The sequence below is a fragment of the Equus quagga genome, chromosome 9 (assembly GCF_021613505.1).
Source record: "Equus quagga isolate Etosha38 chromosome 9, UCLA_HA_Equagga_1.0, whole genome shotgun sequence".
Taxonomy (NCBI): Eukaryota; Metazoa; Chordata; class Mammalia; order Perissodactyla; family Equidae; genus Equus; species Equus quagga.
Genome location: NC_060275.1, coordinates 32,389,064 through 32,408,597, shown reverse-complemented (window position 1 = coordinate 32,408,597; position 19,534 = coordinate 32,389,064). Strand labels below are relative to the sequence as shown.

Genomic DNA, 19,534 nt, shown 5'->3' with positions numbered 1-19,534 from the left:
CGGTGAGCCGAGGAGTTGAAAGAAAGATTTCTTAGACTCTTAAGATCTGACAGTAGTGCTCTTTTATTTAGAGAATAGTGTGGAATAGCATGGGAACAGGAGCCATGGGCAGTCAGAGCTGCTGCTGCTGCCATGGAGACAGGACCCACGGACAGTCAGAGATGCTGCTGGCATGGGGAGCTGCTGCTGCCACCGCTGGCATGGGGACAGGACCCATGGGCAGGCAGAGCTGCTGCCGGCATGTTGCTGCTGCCGCTTCTCCTGCAAACATGGGTGGAGAGTAAGGCTAAATTTAAGGCATAGGTATGAGAGTTATCTCTTTACAAGACAGAAAAACGGTTAAAATGGTACCAGTGCTGGTAGGGTCGGGCCATTGGGCAGTCCCACAACTTTTAGATAAGAATCAAACCGGATTGAGTAAATGGCAGAAGTCACCACTTAAATATTATCCTCAGCTAAAGACAAAAGAGGATTTTGGGGGGGGTGGGGGGGCGGTCAGTTGCATGAGGTTGCCAGACAGTAAACAACTTAAGTCCTTGCCTTCCCCATTAAGAGTTTCTAGAGATAAGGCCATCCCCCCCTTCCTCCTGGAGCAGAGAGGGAGGCATGGAGATTTCCTTCACAAATGCAACTGTCTCTGATCAAAGGGCAAGCAAATTCCACTCCTCTGAGCCTGCCTCTCATCTGCAGTTTTTTTTTTTTAAAGATTTTATTTTTTTCTTTTTCTCCCCAAAGCCCCCCAGTACATAGTTGTATATTCTTCGTTGTGGGTCCTTCTAGTTGTGGCATGTGGGACGCTGCCTCAGCGTGGCCTGATGAGCAGTACCATGTCCGCGCCCAGGATCCGAACCAACGAAACACCGGGCCACTTGCAGTGGAGCGCGCGAACTTAACCACTCGGCCACGGGGCCAGCCCCCTCTCATCTGCAGTTTTAAAATTAACCAACCTAAAAATCCTCATCATATATAATCAAGATATAATAAGTAAACATAGTTTGCCCCCGTTTCATCAGTTAACTTAATTTTGTCCCTATTCATTAGAAGCCTTCTTAACAGTTGAATGTGAAATTATGATAAATTATATGAAAAATTTAGCAGATAGTTGGAATGTCTATACTAATCTGTACGTATGTATGTCTTATTGTCCTTTGTTACTCAAAAACTATTGTTGAGAAATATTTCATCGTTGCTATGCTTTTAACTCTAAGTGAAAATGCTTCTAATTATATCATAAGGGTTTAACTAATAAATATTGGGAGCAGTGGGAGTGTGGATAGGCAGCATTTTTAATTCCAGAAATACAGGTTCCATTGCATTGATGAATAGTTGTTTGCCACCTTCTTTGTTTCTAGGTTTCATGGTAGGGCAACAGGAAAGATGTAACATTCACATTAGAAATAAAGGTACTTTGTGGGAAAATAGTAAAATGTCAGGTTTGTATACAAAAAAAGAAAATTGAAGAGAGTGAGAAACTTACTGTGGAATAGAGTGGCAGGGAGGAATTTTTGAATTTGGGAATTGCAGGATTTTCAAAAAAACACAGTTTGGATTATAAGGAACAGAAGAAGAGAATCAAATAGAAGGGGAGTAAGCAGAGGAGTGAAAAATGGAATAAGTACAACTTTGAGATTGGTCACTTTCAGCTATTAGATAGACAAAATGGAAATTTAAAAAAACCTCTACTGTTAAATAACTATTCATTTCAGCACTTTCTGTTCTCTTTAATCCAAGAACTACAAATGTCTTGAACTACAATTTTAGAAATAAGTTCATGTTACTTATGCAAATAAGAGGAAAATTTAATTAGCACCTCTTATTCCCTTTGTATTGCAAATCAGGGACAAAAGGCAGTAATTACAGTCAACATTAGTTTTGTTTTATGTACACTTTACCTCTTGACTAGGTGATAGATTTGAATAGGGCCACATTCCCTGAATCTCTTAATTGAAAATTTTGTAAATTTCATGAAATGCATTTTAAAAATCCTTACAAGTTTCATTTACAGATATTAACTTTAAAAGAGCTATTCTCTTTGGTATGTATGAGGATGAATTTTCTTAAAATATTAATAGCCTCTTTTCAAAATACATGACTCTTTGAACTTGCAAAGCATAATAATGGTTTCATTGTTAGATATTGAATCTTTTATGCCTTATAATTAAGCGGTAATCCTGTTCTTTGAGAGTTTTCTTACAAGAAGGATAGAAATATGCTCTTCATTTGCAGGCAATGATGCATAGCTGACACTGGAATTCCAGTAATGCCTGTAATGAAATGAAGAAAAGTGGGGCTAGGTTTCCTATTAAAAGCATGGAGGCCATTAAATAAACCATGTGTGATGGCTGATGCCATTTGAAACTAGGATAGCATGATTTATTAAGGGTGGCAGTTTTGAATCAAAGATTGGTCAGGAAGGTCATCTGCTCACGAGCTGAGTATCATTTGGAACTATACTGGTAACAAAACTTATTTCAGTAATTAAGTAAAACCCAGGAAAGTTTATCTGTACCTATAATATTGTAAGCTTCTTATCTCTTTATTACTTGAAGGGTAGAATGTTGTTTCTCTAATAAGGTAGAAAATATGCAAATGAGGCACAAAATGAAGTGTTTAGCTTTTTTGAATAGAGGATACATATTTAGTTATAGGCAGTGGAATCCTTAACAGAAGTTGGTCATGGACTTTTTACCAAATCATGGAAAATTCAATGATAGCATATTCCTTTGAACCTTAAGCGATTAGGAGATGCTGCTTTCCCAGTGAGTACTACAATTATCAAATTCATTATTCTAAAACTCGTTTCTCATCTTTTTGGAGTTATCAACTTCCCTTTGAATTTGTTGAAGTCTATGGATTTCCCCAACAATTGATTTCGTTGTGTTTAGAGACCCCTGAAGCCTATTTCGAGATTCTGAAAAGGTATTTTTCAATTGTGAGTAACACACAGAACTGTTTTAAATAGAAATGAAGCCCCCTGTGTTGACATATTACCTTTTATAATCTTAAATATGTACAGCATAAAACCTAGTATTAACTTCTTGTGCATCTACTCTTACATGCTATAAAATGAAAACAGATTTATAAATTAAATCATGTTACACAGAGTAGCAAAATTAAATCTAACAACATTAATGTGACAGATGTAACATTGAAACTAAATTGTCACTTGCAGTGTGACTGTGATACAGATAGTATGATGTGAGTTTGAGTTCAGAGTGCTGTTAATATATCCCACGTGATTATTCTTATACTGCTTTTCTCTGCTTGAACTACTTTATAACCTCCATTTGTTCAAGATGCTTTCATATAATTTCAAGGTATAACTAATTCTGCTTCTGTTAGTATTAGCCTGCGACAATTAAAATAGCCTTGCTGTTTGATACCAACCAGTCAAAAACCCTGAAATCACAGGACAGTACTAAGTAGTAATGTAGCATCCAGATGATCCAGACTTGGCCTCGATTAATTTTACTATAGATCTTCATGGAAATGAAGACATGAAATTTTTAAAACAAAACTGCTTCTCCTAAGAACTCTCAGGATTCTAGGAGAAAATTTTTCATATCAACAATGTTATTAAAAGTTGTCTAAGCTGTAAATGCAAAATTGAGATGTCATTGGTTAATGAATGCAAAATAGCACACTGAGTGTTCCTGTATGCTAGACATTATCCTAGGTTTCGGAACTGTAGCAAAAATAAATAAGACAAGATTCTTGATTATAAGACTTTTAATGATTCATTAAGAGTTTAGTGTGGGAGAGAAATATAAATGAAAAGGTAATTTCAATGTACACTTAGCGAAGGTGTTTTGATCAAAATAGGTGAGATAGGAGCCCTTTTCATAACTGCTTACCAAATGCATGCTGATTTGGGTAACCCTAGTTGAGCTAGAGGAACCATTTAGCTATAAGCTGTTACTGCCTTTGTTGTTTTGGTGGGGGACAAAACCATTTTTCAGTTCTCTTCATGTACCTTACTATCTATATCTAATTATAATTCCTTCTCATCTCACCTCCTCCCATTTGTCATTTACTGTACTAGATATATCCATTTTTAAAAAAAAATTCCTATGAGACTTTCACAAGTTCTCCAATTTGAACAGAATGTTTAAGCTTGATATAACCTTAAAAAAAAAGACAAGGAGATGATTTGGGTAAATGGAAAACTGGTTTTCAGTGCAATGGTTAAATTGACAGCAGTTCCTTTTTCTACAGCCAGGTGGTGACAGTGTTTCAGCCTTTGGATAGTTATTATTTCACATGTGAGCTGTTCTCTCTCTTTATATATGAATCCCATGTCCCAAATTTAGTACAACTTCTACTGTCACCTCCAGATAATTTGCAGTGTGGTTTTCTTTACTGTTGTGTGAAAATAGTGCCAGTCTCTATCTTGAATTTTATTTCAATTTAATATCATTATTGCCTAAAATGCAGACTTTTTTTATTTTCTGGCCTTGGCAGATTTGAAGTTCTTTCTCTCTTCAATGTTTTATAAGGTTTCCAACTTAATGTATTATTTAGTTTTTCTTTGTAAGAAAGATGCCTTAAAGAATTGCAAAAAGTGACATTACTTAGCCCTTTATTTAATTTATTTAATTTTATTAATTCCTAGTAGTTGTGATCTCAGGTATAAGGAACATGTAATATCAATTCAGTATATTTTAAGCATCTTTAAAATGATAGTTATTTAATTTGAATAGAGTTGAGTATTTAAAATTTTTTTTAAAGTGGCGTCTAAGGTATTTAAGATGAACTTTTTTGAGCACCTTTAAGAGATCTGCTCATTAGATATTAAATAGCTTGATTTAGTTTTGTGTTCAGACTAAAATTTTTTTTTTTCTCTAACTTAAGGACATACCTTCCAAAATGTGACAAGGCAATAGATGTAATTATTCTTAACTTAAACGAGATTTTTTAGTAATTTTACTTAACACACTCGTCTATAACTTAGTTGGGAAGAAGAATAATGACAACTAACATTTAGAGTGTTGACTGTGTAACAGGTACTGTCCCAAATATTAGATGTATTATCTCTTTCAGTTCTGCCCTATGAGGTAATTATCAGTATGAACCTATTTTGCAGTTTAGAAAGTGAGGCTTAGAAAGGTTAAGCAGCTTTGTTAGGGTCACATACCCGATCAAGTGAGACCTGAAGGTGTCAGCTGTACTCTAGGGCGGTTGTACTACAGACTCAGCATGCCATCACATCACTGTTATCTGGGGCTTCATCGCCATAACCAGTCCGTTCTGTGCCTGTCACTGTTGTATACTTCCAGAAGACCCTAAGGATGGAATATAAAGTTTACCAATAACAGTAAATAATGCACAGAGAAAGAGGTAGACAGAAGGGCATAGCTAAAGTCTTAATGGGTACAGTCAATATATAAAAATATTTTGCAAGGTGGCAAAAGTGTGCAAAAACTCAACACGTGTACCTCAAGAAGGAACACTTGGCTGGTGAGCTCGAGGGAAAAAAAATCTAAGATTCCCAAATACATGATGGAAGACAGGCCACATAAAACAGGTCATAATGTATTACAAGACAAAAGAGGGGGCAGGTTGCGCTAGGGGGATTTTGGGTTGGGTTTTTATTTTTATTTTATTTTATTTATTTATTTATTTATTTATTTATTTTTTTGAGGAAGATCAGCCCTGAGCTAACATCTGCCACCAACCCTCCTCTTTTTGCTGAGGAACACTGGCCCTGAGCAAACATCCATGCCCATCTTCTTCTACTTTATGTGTGGGACGCCTACCACAGCATGGCTTGCCGAGCGGTGCCATGTCCACACCTGGGATCCGAACTGGCGAACCCCGGGCCGCTGAAGCACAATGTGCACACTTAACTGCTGTGCCATCGGGCTGGCCCCTGGGTTGGCTTTTTAAATGAATTCTTTTCTTCTTTCAACAATGAGTACCTACTATGTGCCAGAAACTATTCAGAGGCTGGGGATACAGCAATACACAAAACAGGCCTAAGTCCCTGCCTTGGTGGAGCTTAGATTGTAGGATCCATGGGGCTACTTTTTGTGTTAAAATATGTGCCTACTTTATACCTAGCGGTCAATCATAAGGTACTTCTGAATTCTGTGGTGAACCATTCTCTGAAGTAAATGATCGCATTCTTATATTTCTGGTCTTTGAGTTTAGATGGCTACTCTACTAGGATCTGTCTTCATGGGCACTGCAGCTGTGTTCAGCTCTTGGCAGATGTAAATACTGTGGTTGGTTTCTTAGCTTTCAATAATGAGTGACATGGATCAGTGGAAGATGGTTCAGATGAAGCTAACAGTATAATTTGAAATTGGGGGATTGTTTGGGGCAGGGGGAGAATAGTGATAAGTTAAAGGAAAGATTTGTTTAGGAATACTTAAAAGAAATAGTCTTCTGCTATGTGAAGGGCAAGTTTTCGCTTAAACTTTAGCATGAGAAATTTGCTACATGATACTAATTTCTACTAATACTTAAAAAGTTGTCTTTGATTCTGTAGATCTAAGAGTAAGATTTAAAATTTTAAATTATTATTACTGTGGGATAATTTTAAACATAGTTTCATCTGATTGAATGTGAGTCGAAACAAAAATATGCTGTGAAAGTCACTCCTGAGCCTAGGGTTAGAAAATCAAATAATTTAATAGACTTCATCATGAACTAGTATTCTTTATGAAGAGACACTGCTTTACCAAATGTATGACATGTCCCCTTCCCAGTTCTTTAAGATAATCTGGAAACAGATGAGTTTCTTCTCAACATCCAGGCAAACTCTTCCACATAGACTTTGGATATATTTTGGGTCGGGATCCGAAGCCTCTTCCTCCTCCCATGAAGCTGAATAAAGAAATGGTGGAAGGAATGGGGGGCACACAGAGTGAGCAGTACCAAGAGTTCCGTAAACAGTGTTACACGGCTTTTCTCCACCTTCGAAGGTAAGTTGATTTGCTTGACATGGAGAATTTTGGTAAATTACTTTCAAAGAGCAAGAAAAGAATTGCTAAATGTACGTGTTCTTTAGCATCACTCTTATAGCAACACAACCAACAATATTTCTTAATGTGCATTTGATGTCTATTTTGATAAACAGTCTGATGTTGAAGGAAGAAGAATTTCTTGTTTTCCCACTAATTATCTGATTGCTAAATCTCACCAAATGGGAAGCTGGCGTTACACAAGACTAGGCAAACACAGAGGCTTCCAAATCAGTGGGTTGAAATATTTTTAGCAAAATGTACTCTGTGCTCTTTGACAGTGCTGGGATAGAGAAAAGGTTGAGAAGCTTCATACCATTCAGACCTCCCTGAGGCCAGTCTTGAAGGATTATAATCACCACATTGGGTTTTTTCCTTCTCCCTAGCTGACTTCCCTCTTCTTAGTAAAGACTGAAGCATTTAGCTTATTTAGAGTGATATTAATCCAGTCATTTTTACTCTTTAGCACCTTTATCAGCCTTAGTTTTGATTGCTCTTCAGGAGCATTCAGAAGTTTGTTAAATGATTGAAGAATAAACGTTACATATGATTTTGTCTCTCTTTAGCATCTCATCAGGCATTCTGCTAAAAAAAAAGCTGATTTTTCTCTATCCCTTCTGTTTTCTCCAATGCCACTGTATCTCTGTTTCCTTCACCCTGGTTTATCAGGACTGAACATCATATATCATCAGGTACAAAGTAAATTAAAAGTCGCATTTGTTAAATTCATGACACAACTCTGATGATTATCAGAAATGGCAGGATCATTTGACTCTAACTCTGTTTTCAACATAACTCTGCAAAATGAATATTCTTAGTCCAGCAGAAAATCCCAGCTCAGGAGACATACCAATAGACTGTGAGTTGCCTGTGCACTTGGGCTCTGTCTTGTCTATTTTGTAAGCTCAGTTACTCAAAAGTAGTTAGAACATAGACACTCAATATATGTATGTTGAAGCTTCGGTATTTGCATGAAAACTCCCAGAATTTCTGCTTCACGTGTAGGATGAAGCCATGTTCCCAGGTGATGTTGATGCTGCAGGTCCCAGGAGAATGGTGGTCCTGTATTAATCAGGTTTCATCTTTGCAGTGACTCAATGGGCCTTCATTGTTAAGTCGGCTCTACTATGTGTCACAAACTCTAACGTGCGTTTTACAAATGGCCACATTATTTATCCTCTGAGTGGCAGAGTGGCTCAGTTTTACTTCCCAGAAATGCTAAAGGAATACTGAGAAGATCAGTGCTCTTTTGATTTGCCTGGCATTACAGAAACACGTTCAGAGAGATGAAAGTTCCACTTTAATATCTGGGACTTTTAATTTCAAATAGTCAAAGCCTACGGAAAGCTAAAGGGAACCATGGTGATCTCAGTGAGGAGGCAGACAAGATGATATGAAATGATAAGTAGAGAAATGTCAAAGGTGCTCCATCTTATTGAAAGCAGAAGGAAAACAATGTGCTTTATGAACTGTCATTGATAATGGATTGGTAGCAATTCAGTAGAATGAGAAAACAGAGGCAGATTATTAATGTGGAGCCAAAATTAACCTTCCTCACTACTAAGAAAAATCAGAAACAAATTAATCTAAATAATTTTATGTTGAGTCTTCGTGAAAATTGTTTTATTTTTTATTTTTAAAAATTTCACTGTACTTCAGCTATGATTAGATGGACCCTAAAATTTTGATCAAGATTTATTTTTTAATGTAATATTTTAGAATATGGTTCAGTTAGTAAAAATTACCCTTAGGACATAAGAGTTAACCTGATAGTCAAAAGCTTCTTTGGAGCTAAGGTTATGAGATGTTTATAATTAAGGTTTATTATTAAGGTAAGTATGACCAACCATCTTCTTTTTCATGGTTTTCGTTGATTTCTGATCAATTTCTGCAACAAGAAACCATTGAATAACAGTGGACTACATAAACAGAGCAGTTCCTTTGGAACTAAGTTAGGAATGGTTACAGTTGTACAGATGTCAGAACACATTTTATGGTGGTGTGATTTTCATGTAACAAAACATATTATGGTCTCTTTTATTAATCAGTACCCATTAAACCAGTAACTAATTGGTAAGTTTATTTTTGAATACTCTCTCATGGCAGCAGTAGCAATGGTAAAACATTTGAAATCTTAAGTATTCAAGGAAAATGTAATTCCTTCTGTTAACTCATATTTATGTCAAACACAATGCTAGACACTGATAATACAAAAATGGCCTAAATTTTTCAGTAAATATACTGAAATTAGGAAGCATTTAGCTGTGTTAAGCAAAGTTCTTATATTGCATCAGAGGACATTTGCCTAGTCACCAAATCGCAGTGAGTTTACTGATCACACTACTTTTTATCATTCACTTAATTGTTTTTCCTCCTTGAAGTTGTACACTTATAAAATAAGCCTTTTTTTGGGGATTCTACTCTGATATTTGTCGCATGCAAAATGGATAGATTGTAGGGGAAGTAGATCTCTGAAGCACTGTAAGAACCTCACTTGATGTAGTTCAATGCATTTTTATTTTTAGTATTAAAGGTTTTTACTGAAAATTTGGACCATCATTCTATGACCGGTGGGTAGCATGGTGGTTGGCATAAACATGGGTAAGAGAAAGAACACGTTTTCCTAGAACACTGTACTCAACCCACTCCTTTTACAAAATCTAAATGATATCATATCCATCCTTACATCTTTGTCTAGACTTGATTTTGCACACTTTCCCCACCTTGTCATTATTTTTTTAACCTTAACTGTATCTTCTCTTTTGATAATGGTTTTGAAGATTTTTAGTAACCTTTAAATCTGTTTTTCTGGGTAGGATATTGAATGACTAACATAGACTTTGTGTTTTGGGTCATTTGTTCTATCTTAAATTGAAAATGCAGGTTAATGGCAACAGATGTAAAAATTAATACAGTTAAAATAGGGACAAATTATCCACAAAGTAATTGAATGTTTAAACTCCTTACAGAATATTCCATTTTATATTTATTTACGTTCTGTTTCCCTTTGCTATAGTAATAGAAGCATGAATAGTTAAATTTAAACCAGCAAATAATCCAGAAAGCATTTATATTGGCCTTTAAAAAAGAACACACATTATGCATCTGTAAAGGCAGAAATTTTAACATAGTTCCTGGCTGCCTATTGGAATCACCTGGAGAACTTTGGTTGGGGGGCACTTCTGGGCCCTGTCACATTTACTTGGTCTGGGGTTGGGCCCAGTATTTTTCTTTTGTTTTTTTTTGAGGAAGGTTAGCCCTGAGCTAACATCTGCTGCTAATCCTCGTCCTTTTGCTGAGGAAAATTGGCCCTGAGCTAACATCTGTACCCATCTTCCTCTATTTTGTATGTGGGACGCCTGCCACAGCATGACTTGACAAGCCGTGCATAGATCCGTGCCCAGGATCCAAACCCCAAGCTGCTGAAGTGGAGCTCACAGACTTAACCACTACGCCACTGGGGTGGCACTGGGCCCAGTATTTTTTTAAGAAGCTCCTCAGGTGAATCTAATGGGCAGCCAGGTTTGCGAACCTCTGAAATATCTCTTTCAAAACTGAGCCATTTATTTCCCTCCCTGTGTTACCCTGTGACCTACCCTGTGGTATGTTTCTGAGATTCCCCTATGACAAGATTGGGAGAAACTATAGTCAACAAAGCAGAGTATGAGTAATTGAGGGTTGGTTGAAGGAGCATCTTTTTTTCATGACATAATACATAGGAGCTAGCTGTACTCTGCTGATACTGTCGTCCTTGCAGCCCTCTCGAAGCCCCAACTCTACTCAGAACTGTCTGTCTTCCTATTTCATGTGTACAGTGTAACAGCTGTAAGTTACTGGTGAAAATCCAACAATGATGGTATTCTCACCACTGGTTTTAAATCGATGGGTCTCAGCTGAGAGCTGTTTCACACTTGCCCTCCACCTAAAGCGCATTTGGCAATGTCTGGAGACAATTTTGGTTGTCACAACTGGGCAAGTGCCACTGACATCTAGTGGGGAGAGGCCAAGGATATTGCTAAACATTGTATTGCTGCCCTATTTCTGCCCATTGTACTGTGCCCTCTCCTTCACAGCCCGTCTACTTTAAATTCTGTTCTCACTGTCTCCTCTTGCTCGCCCTTCCTTCAGCCTTCTCCACTAAGACTTCCAGTCCTACTCTGCTATGAAAACTAATTTTATCAAGATAAACAGTCACCTATACCAAATCCAGTGGCCACCTTTGCTTACGAGCAGCTTTGACACAGTTTACCACGTCTTTGTTCCTAAAAACCTTTCTTAGATTTGGTGTAACTCACTCCCCTGTTTTCTTTTTGCCTTATTGGCCACTCCTGCTTCTTTGCTGATTTCTTCCCTCTTCTGTCTGACTTTCACATAGTGAACTGTCTAGAAATTCCATTATCAGTGTTTAGTTCTGGATCTTTTTTCTGTAAACTCTCTGCTTAAGCATTTTCATCCAGACCTGTGACTTAAATAGGATCCAAATGCTGATGTCTTCAAATACCATCAGCCCTAATATCTCTCCTGAGATATATCTAACTGCCTACTTGACATCTCGACTAAGAATCTAGTGGGCGTCTCAAACTCAATAGGTCTAAAATGGAATTCTCGATTCCCTGCCCAAAATCCTGTTTTTCCATCATTCACTCTTTCTTATTTTGATAAATAACCATAGTTCCCCATTACTTAGGCTAAATTGTTGGTCATATTCAGTTCCTCTTACCTCTCTTCCCCATTCCATTGAAACCATCAGCAAGAGTCATTCACTCCATCTTCAAAATATAGTCTGAGAGCCTCTATATTATTGTTTCTTTTTTACCTGGACATCTGTGAAATAGTTTCCCTACCCCCATTCTTATTCCCCACAAGATGGTCAGTGTAAGCTTTTAAAAATGCATATCTGAGTACCTGCCTCCCCTCTTTAAACTCAGTTACTTCTCAGTGCATTTAGAATAAAGTCATACCTCCTTAAGATGACTCCTCTTTCCACCCCATCAGTCTCTGATCCATTTCCTTGTTTTTACTTTATTTTTTAAATCTTTATCAGTGAACCAGGTATGAAATTATCTTCTTTATCAGGTTATTGTGTGAGTCCCCCCACCACTTCCAGAATGTAAGCTTCGTGAATGTAGGGACCTTGTTTGTTCAGTTTGACACTACATCCTCAGTACCTAGAATAGTGTATAGAGTGAGCACTCAGTAAATATTTGTCGGTTGAATGAATACAATTACATGAGGAAAAGTGTGATGACATCTATGATATGCTTTTTATCAATTCCCACAAAAAAATCAGTAACTTAAAGCTACGTTAAAGCTGTTTACCTATGATCATGCTTTTTTTTTTTTAAAGTATAAATGAATTGGGGCCTAATCTGACTGGAAGACTATGTCAAGGTAGAAGTTTTCATTATGAGCCCTCTTGATCTTCATGGGTAATATAAAATACAAAAATGGTGATAAAAATAGGTAATTTGAGGTTCATGTAGTCATTTTTGTCTACAAGTTCTACTATCATTATAGTTCAAGTGTTAAATAGTTTTTATGTATCAGATTGTGCTTTTTTATATTTGGATAGGTAGATGGCTGGAATAAAGATTCAGTACCACCTGACCCCTGACGTCCACCCTCTGAGAAGACAGTGCAAGGCCCTTGTGTTGACCGTTTTACTGAGACCAGCTAAAAACCTTCATTGCCTAAAACCAAAGCTTCCTTTACTCACATCCATCCCCAAAGTCAAACCTGAACCTCCTTTTATCACTGTCGTGCTAAGGGGCCACCTGGAGCATAACTGTCCAAGGGGAGAGTGTTCTGGAGCAGGAGGTGGTTGTGCGCAGTGTACACTTTTTTACACCTTTCCCCATAAGCCTCCACCTCCGGAAACGAGCATTTGGAATAGTAACATTCTTTCTCCTTGTTTGGAGGAAGAGGAAGAGTTTGAGGATTGGTGAGGATGACCCTTTAGTTCCTGTAGGGGCCAGCATACCCCAAAGTTATTTAGTTATCTTGCTGATTTTTAATAGAGAAGAGTACTAGCTATTTTTCCCTTCATTTAGGATTACTCATATCCAGACTAGTCACTGTAGTTCCTGAAGTGGTGATTAGTATCTGTGAAGGATACTCATGAATGACTAGTGGGATGACAGTATTTCCCTTTCATTCGTTTAGCAATGACATACTGAAGTGGTCTTAAAATAGCATATTCTTGTCATCATTTAGCAAAGCAGATCTTCATTGTTTAGTAAAATGCTAATTAGGTATAAAGTGGATTCTCCTTAGACCCCTTCTAAAAAGAATATACTTATTAAAGAATGAGAAGAATGTCATTATTAGATGCTTACTCCAAAAGTTTTTTCCATAGTGTGGGACCTAGAAATGGCATTATATCAACACCCCAGAATAAGATATTTTCAGTGCTTGCTTCTCATTGAGACAGTTGGTGAATAGTCTTGCATTCTGTTTTCCACAGGAGTAATAGTAATCATTATAAAGATCCAAGTATCACTACTTCTAGGAGTGTTCTTGCTATGTGAAAGAACGGCAAAATTCTAACACATTGCTATTTTTTTTCTTTCCCATTCTCCTTTAGGTATTCTAATCTGATTTTGAACTTGTTTTCCTTGATGGTAGATGCAAACATTCCAGATATTGCTCTTGAACCAGATAAAACTGTGAAAAAGGTAATTTTTATGCATGCTTAGATATCACAGTCTACATTCATGGGTAGAAGACATTAGGGTTTTAATAACCCATTTCCCCGTCATCCCGGCCCCTAGACTCTTAAGTAACATAAATTAAGAACAAACTCTTGTGTGTAATTTTTTTCACATTCCAGAATACAACAGCCTCTCGTGTCCTCTGCAGCCAGTTTTGTCCCTTTCCCTGTTCATAGCCCCGTGAAGAGGTCACTTTATTTAGAGAGAAAACTTACTACCACAGCCCTTGCTCTTTGTCCTGAAAAGTTTAGTTCTTCTTTAATACTCATAATAGGATACATGGTTCCTTGCCCTCCAGGCTGAGCAAGCTAAGGATCAGAAACAAAATATTGTAATAACATATGGAAGAAACAGGCCTTCTTTATCCTTCGCTTCTATACCCTTACAGGGATTTCTCACTGTGTCAGGGGAGTAGAGACCTGCTTTTTAACTCTGCCTACAAAGACAAGAACAAAGGACATTCATCACATAGGTGAACAGTGATTCAGAACTATCTTCCCTTGAATTCCAGCAAGAAATGGGAGAAAGGGTAGCGGATTTGAAGATTTTTGTCCAGATTAATTTGACTCTCTGATTCATTGATGGGGGAGGGCAGTGTATGTAAAGCACTTTATTCCCCTAGAGATAACATAATATGATCCTAAATATCAGTGTGATTATTCATATTGAACTTCAAAGAAAGATAATATAGCTTTTTAACCTTGTAGAAGTATAAAATTACTAAAGGGCAGTTGCAGTCTCACAGATAGAATCACTGTGGTGGTTGAGAATAATTATTGGCTCCAAAAGCCCTGAATTCTGATGTAACTGACTCCAAACATTATTGGAAGATACCTCTGTTTGATTGACCATTGTCTTAGTCCATTCGGGCTGTTATAACAAAAATACCAGAGACTTGGTGCTTATAAACAACAGAAATTTATTTCTCATCGTTCTGGAGGCTGGAAGTCTGAGCCTGGGGAACGAGCATGGTAGGTGAGAGTGCTCTTCCGGTCGAAGACTTCTTCCTGTATCTTCACATGGTGGAAGGGCCTAGAGAGCTTTTTGGGAGTCTCTTTTATAAGAGCACTAATCCCATTCATAAGGCCTCTACCTCCCTCGTAACCCTGCTCCAAGGCTCCACCTCCTAATACCATCACACTGGGCATTAGTAGTTCAACATGGATTTTGAGGGGATGCAAATATTCAGACCATTGCAAATATGAACGAGGCTGATCTCTTTTACTTAATTTTATAAGTCTTTGACAGACAATGAGAGGGACTTTAATGTAAATATTTTCTTGTTTAACCATTTAAGAAAATTAGGCTCTTAGGATTTCATTTATTATTTTATCCAGCAAGCACTGTTTCAGTAAAATCCCGCCCCCAGTAGGAAATAGACTATTTATCATACTAGTTTTTGGCATGGCTTATTTTTTGTCATTTTATTTATTATTTTATTGACTAAAGCTCATCCATCAAGAAATATAATTGGCTGATGAAAATTTCCATAGCTATAATTGATGACTGCACCAGATTTCAAATGTTGTTGCCTTTTTTTTGGTTTTGTTTCATTGCTGTATTCAGGGTCTGTTTTGCTGTTTATTTTAAACCCATTTATCTCTGTCATATGTTCACTCTTCCCTAACATCACTTGTTCTCAGAAGTCATTTATGAAAGTTCTAAAAGCATTTGTCAAATGTAGTCTTCCAGTGTCTTCTGCCAATTAAATTATGTTATTCTTGTTCTTATTAGATCCTTTGTTCCAACTCTGTTTCTCTTTTAGAAAATCATGATCTTATTGTTTAAGGAGAATGCCCTTTTGTTACCAGCTATCTTTATGACACTATCTTTCAAAATACAAAGCAATTCATTTATGAAGAAAAAGAAAAAAGCATGTACGTTAGTCATTTTTCTTCAGACTAGTAGTCTCTAGCTGTTTATTTCTTTTCATTAAGTGAACCTTGAAAAAAGGTATTTTACCATATTTTTCCCCAAAAGAGTATTTCATAAAAGGTTTCTTTGCTTTCTGCTGTTTTATAAAGAATGTGAAGTAGCCAATTGCAGCATAAACTTGACATTAAAATCCTAATATTGGAAAGTTATGCTGGAATAAGCTAAAATTTATGTTTCATATTGGTTGACTTTTTTAAGAGGTAGAAATAGGTTTTTATACTTTGATGAAATAACGATTTCTGTCATTACTGTGAAGTCTTACTACTTGAAAAATGTTTTCATTGGCCTCATGATGGAAGCCGGCTAGAGAAACAGAGTAGAACATTTGAGGCTGAAGTCTTTACAAAAGTACAGGTTTTCCAAAGTGCAACAATATTTTCCTGTCTCCATAACTTATTTTGGCGTATGTCAATTTCATTTTAATTTTTTGGAAATTATTACTTATATATGAAATACATTATATTTTGGTAATCAGATTTGTTTATTTCTTAGAAAATACAGTTGCCCAAGCATATGAGTTGGGATCACTATTTAAAACACATAATCATTAATCTCAAACATCAATTGAATACCTGGTATTAGTAGGTTAGTGTGGTACTCGTTGCTTGGTGCTGTAAGAAGCTTGATCAAAAATTGTCTTAATCTTTTCATAATGTAGAGCAAGGTTATCCAAGTAGTCTAATAAAAATAATACATATGATAAAAGCAAAATGTTACGGTGCTGGTGTAACTAAAACATAGCAGATAGACTAATTTCCAACAATGAGCAAACAGATCATATTAGTTCTTTTCTTAATAAATTTTTATATGAAATATTCAAATCATAAAAAATGTGGATGTTCATGTAACAAACACCTATTTAACCACCACCCATATTTAATAAATATTAACATTTTGCCCTATTTGCTTTAAATCCTCTTTTGTTAATGAGTCAAAATACTACAATTGGTGTTGAATTGCACTCATGTGCGTTCCTCTGTCCTAAGGGTAATCATTCTCCTGCAGTTTGAGTATATCCTTCCCAGGAATATTTTTTATACTTCATTCATTCACTCAGCAATATTACTTGAGCTGTTTACTATGTATCAAGCACTGTTTCAGTGTTTGAGTTGTAGTAATAAACAATACAAAATTTCCTGCCCTCGTGGAGCCTTAAGATAAAGTGAGTTCTGTAAAATTTACAGCATATTAATAGAGATCAGTATTATAGAGAAAAAAATTAAAATAAGAGGGAAATTAAATGTTGGGTTGGTACTGGTGTTGGCAATTTTAGTTTCGGTGGCCAGGGGTGGCCTCACCCAGAAGGTGTGTGTGAGCTCTTTTTGAATAAATTAAAAGGAGATTTTTATACACCTGCAGTATGGAAATAAGACTTCTTACTCAACGTCTGTAGAATGCACTAATGAATGAACTGAAAGTTAAAATATTTGAGATAAAAAGCATACGTATTCCCTAGGAAATCATTAACTTTGCTACTAGGGAGAGTGTGTTGAAAGGAGACATTGCGTATCTTCAAGGAGTTTTAAATCTTCTTAGCCTTTTGATACATATGAATCTTTGTTCAGAAAAAAATAAGGAAAGAAATAGATAAACATGTCCACTTGACAGTCAATGCGTTTCCATTTGTCTTTTCCTTTAAATCAGTATAATAAAAAAGAAACCTTTTTAAACTGTGGTAACAAGCTTGTTCGAAGTAATTTAACCCAATAATACTATTTTGTGTTGAAGAATTAAATGGATATGTTCCTCCTTTAAAATGATTTTTTACCAAACTTTAAAACAAAGAAATTATTATATTGCAAGCAGCCACAAATTATCTGAAGATCTATTTTGAATGATGTTTAAAATTAAATTGCCTTTGGTGCCTATAAGATTAGTAAACATACAAGCTATGATATCTACTCTCATGGAAATTTGACAATGTAGGTAGGGTTTTTTTCTTTAATAGTAATGTGTCTTACAAACAATTATTTCCCGGATTCTCTTTTAGCAGTAGTCGGATGGGGGTTCAGTTTTCATCATTTTTCTTTTTAATTACTCTTTATTTTAAATTCTGGGTTTTACTCAAGTTAAGGGATTTTTAATTCTAATGCAGCTCAAGTAATCAGATGAACTCAGCAAGAAAGTAATACTTAAATGAAAACTCTTCCTTTCACCCTGATGAATGAAATTATTCCTTTGTTGTGATTAATTTTGTGTTTAAGTTATTAAGAAATGAATACCAGGAAAAATATTTTTTCTAATTCTAATGCTTTGAGTAGGAAGAATTTGATAGGGAATGTCTGCTTTTGTTATTTTAATGAAAGTTACTGTTATTTCAGAGATGCTGTCACTAAATTATTTTAAGCAAAAGCTTTCTTTCTATGTTAAATTTGTCTTGTAATAGTTGTATTTTGTTAGCTCCCCTAACCTTTTCCAGAGTTTGGTCTGACCACAGAGTAGAGTAACAGATCACAGGAGGAATGAGTTTCCTTATCCTTCTACATATTTAGATAATCCCTAATTATGGTGCCCCAAAAAACCATCTGACATGTGGAATTATCTCTCATTGCCAGAAGTGTGAAATCTAAAAAGAAAAGTATCAGTCATCCAAGATTTATCAGAAGAACAGATATATAATAGCTAGGGCTCTTGTGTCTTAAGAATGGTTGTCTTTCACATCACATGTTAAATCCTCAGGGACAGATTAGAAGAGTATACTTTTAAATTAGTCTTCAAATATAATAAAACATATTACTCACTTGTTATTCTACTTGATAATCATTAAATGTTTACATTAAATTTGTGAGTAGAAGTGTGCTAACATTTCAACAGAAAAATAAGAAAATGAGTTTTCACTTTTTTAATGTATCCAAAATGAGGTTTATGAAGTTAGTTGGAAGAAAGAAATTGATAGGTCTTCATTTGAAAGCAGGAAGTCACGTTATTCAATTCTGTCTTTTGTAGCAGATATGACCTTTCAGTTGGACATCAGCAACTGGTAATTCATTGACATACAAAGAACTCAGTAAACTTCAGGTACACTGCTCTAATTGCCTAAGCTGGGCATCACAACTGTCCATTGATTACAGTGGATGCCTCTGGTGTGAAATGCCCATGGTTTCCTTTAAAAGCCGTACTGTCAAGGACATGTTTTTAGTAAATCTTTTAGACATGAAGTATCAAGCCACAATGAAAAAGTGTTCTCTCTAGTTAAAAGAGACCAAGTGTAAAATGGTGTCTGAAAATGGGATTTGGATATCTCAGAGACTTTCTGTTACAGTCATGCACCGTATAATGATGTTTCAGTCAACAATGGACCGCATATATGACAGTGGTCTCATAAGGTTAGTACCATATAGCCTAGGTATGTGGTGGGCTATACCATCTAGGTTTGTGAAAGTACATTCTATGATGTTTGCACAGCGACAGAATCCACCTAACAACGCATTTCTCAGATCATATCCCTGTTGTTAAACCACACATGACTGTACTTTGCTGATAAAGTTTAATTGAGTAGCAAATGTGTTTATCATTAATTACAACTTCTCTAGAATCATGTCTAGAATCAGTGAATGATAGAGTCTACAGAATATACAGATTTTGTCTATTACATCTTGTGAAAAATTTTATCTACTTTGTTTTCTTAAAGTTATTGTAATGTATGTCATTGATTCTTACACCGTCGTTTGACTATGGATGGAAAACTGAAATGAGCAGATAGACAACTTAGTGGACAATAAACCTGATAATCCAAGATAATAAATAAGTACCTCTCCAGCACAGTTTGAGAGGTTACACTGCCCTTCAGTGTTAGACAAGGAATGTTAGGCTGCCCTTTGGTAAGTAAATAAAAATATCAATTTTTATAGGCTAGTTACAATACAAATTTTGCCAGATTAAACCTCTCTTACAGTCCAATATGAAAGTGATGCAACCCACGTG

At 36.1% G+C, this 19,534-nt stretch overlaps 1 protein-coding gene across 5 annotated transcripts in view; it reads left to right on the top strand.

The window, feature by feature from the left end:
• Positions 1-19,534, top strand: part of PIK3C3 (phosphatidylinositol 3-kinase catalytic subunit type 3) — a 159,471-nt gene that overhangs the window by 125,683 nt on the left and 14,254 nt on the right. For 3 of the 5 annotated variants that reach the window (XM_046671611.1, XM_046671614.1, XM_046671612.1), the window contains 2 exons: positions 6,758-6,926; positions 13,549-13,639. In XM_046671611.1, the coding sequence (XP_046527567.1) occupies positions 6,758-6,926; positions 13,549-13,639 (260 nt within the window). The other 2 variants (XR_006890113.1, XM_046671613.1) reach the window with 2 other exon arrangements.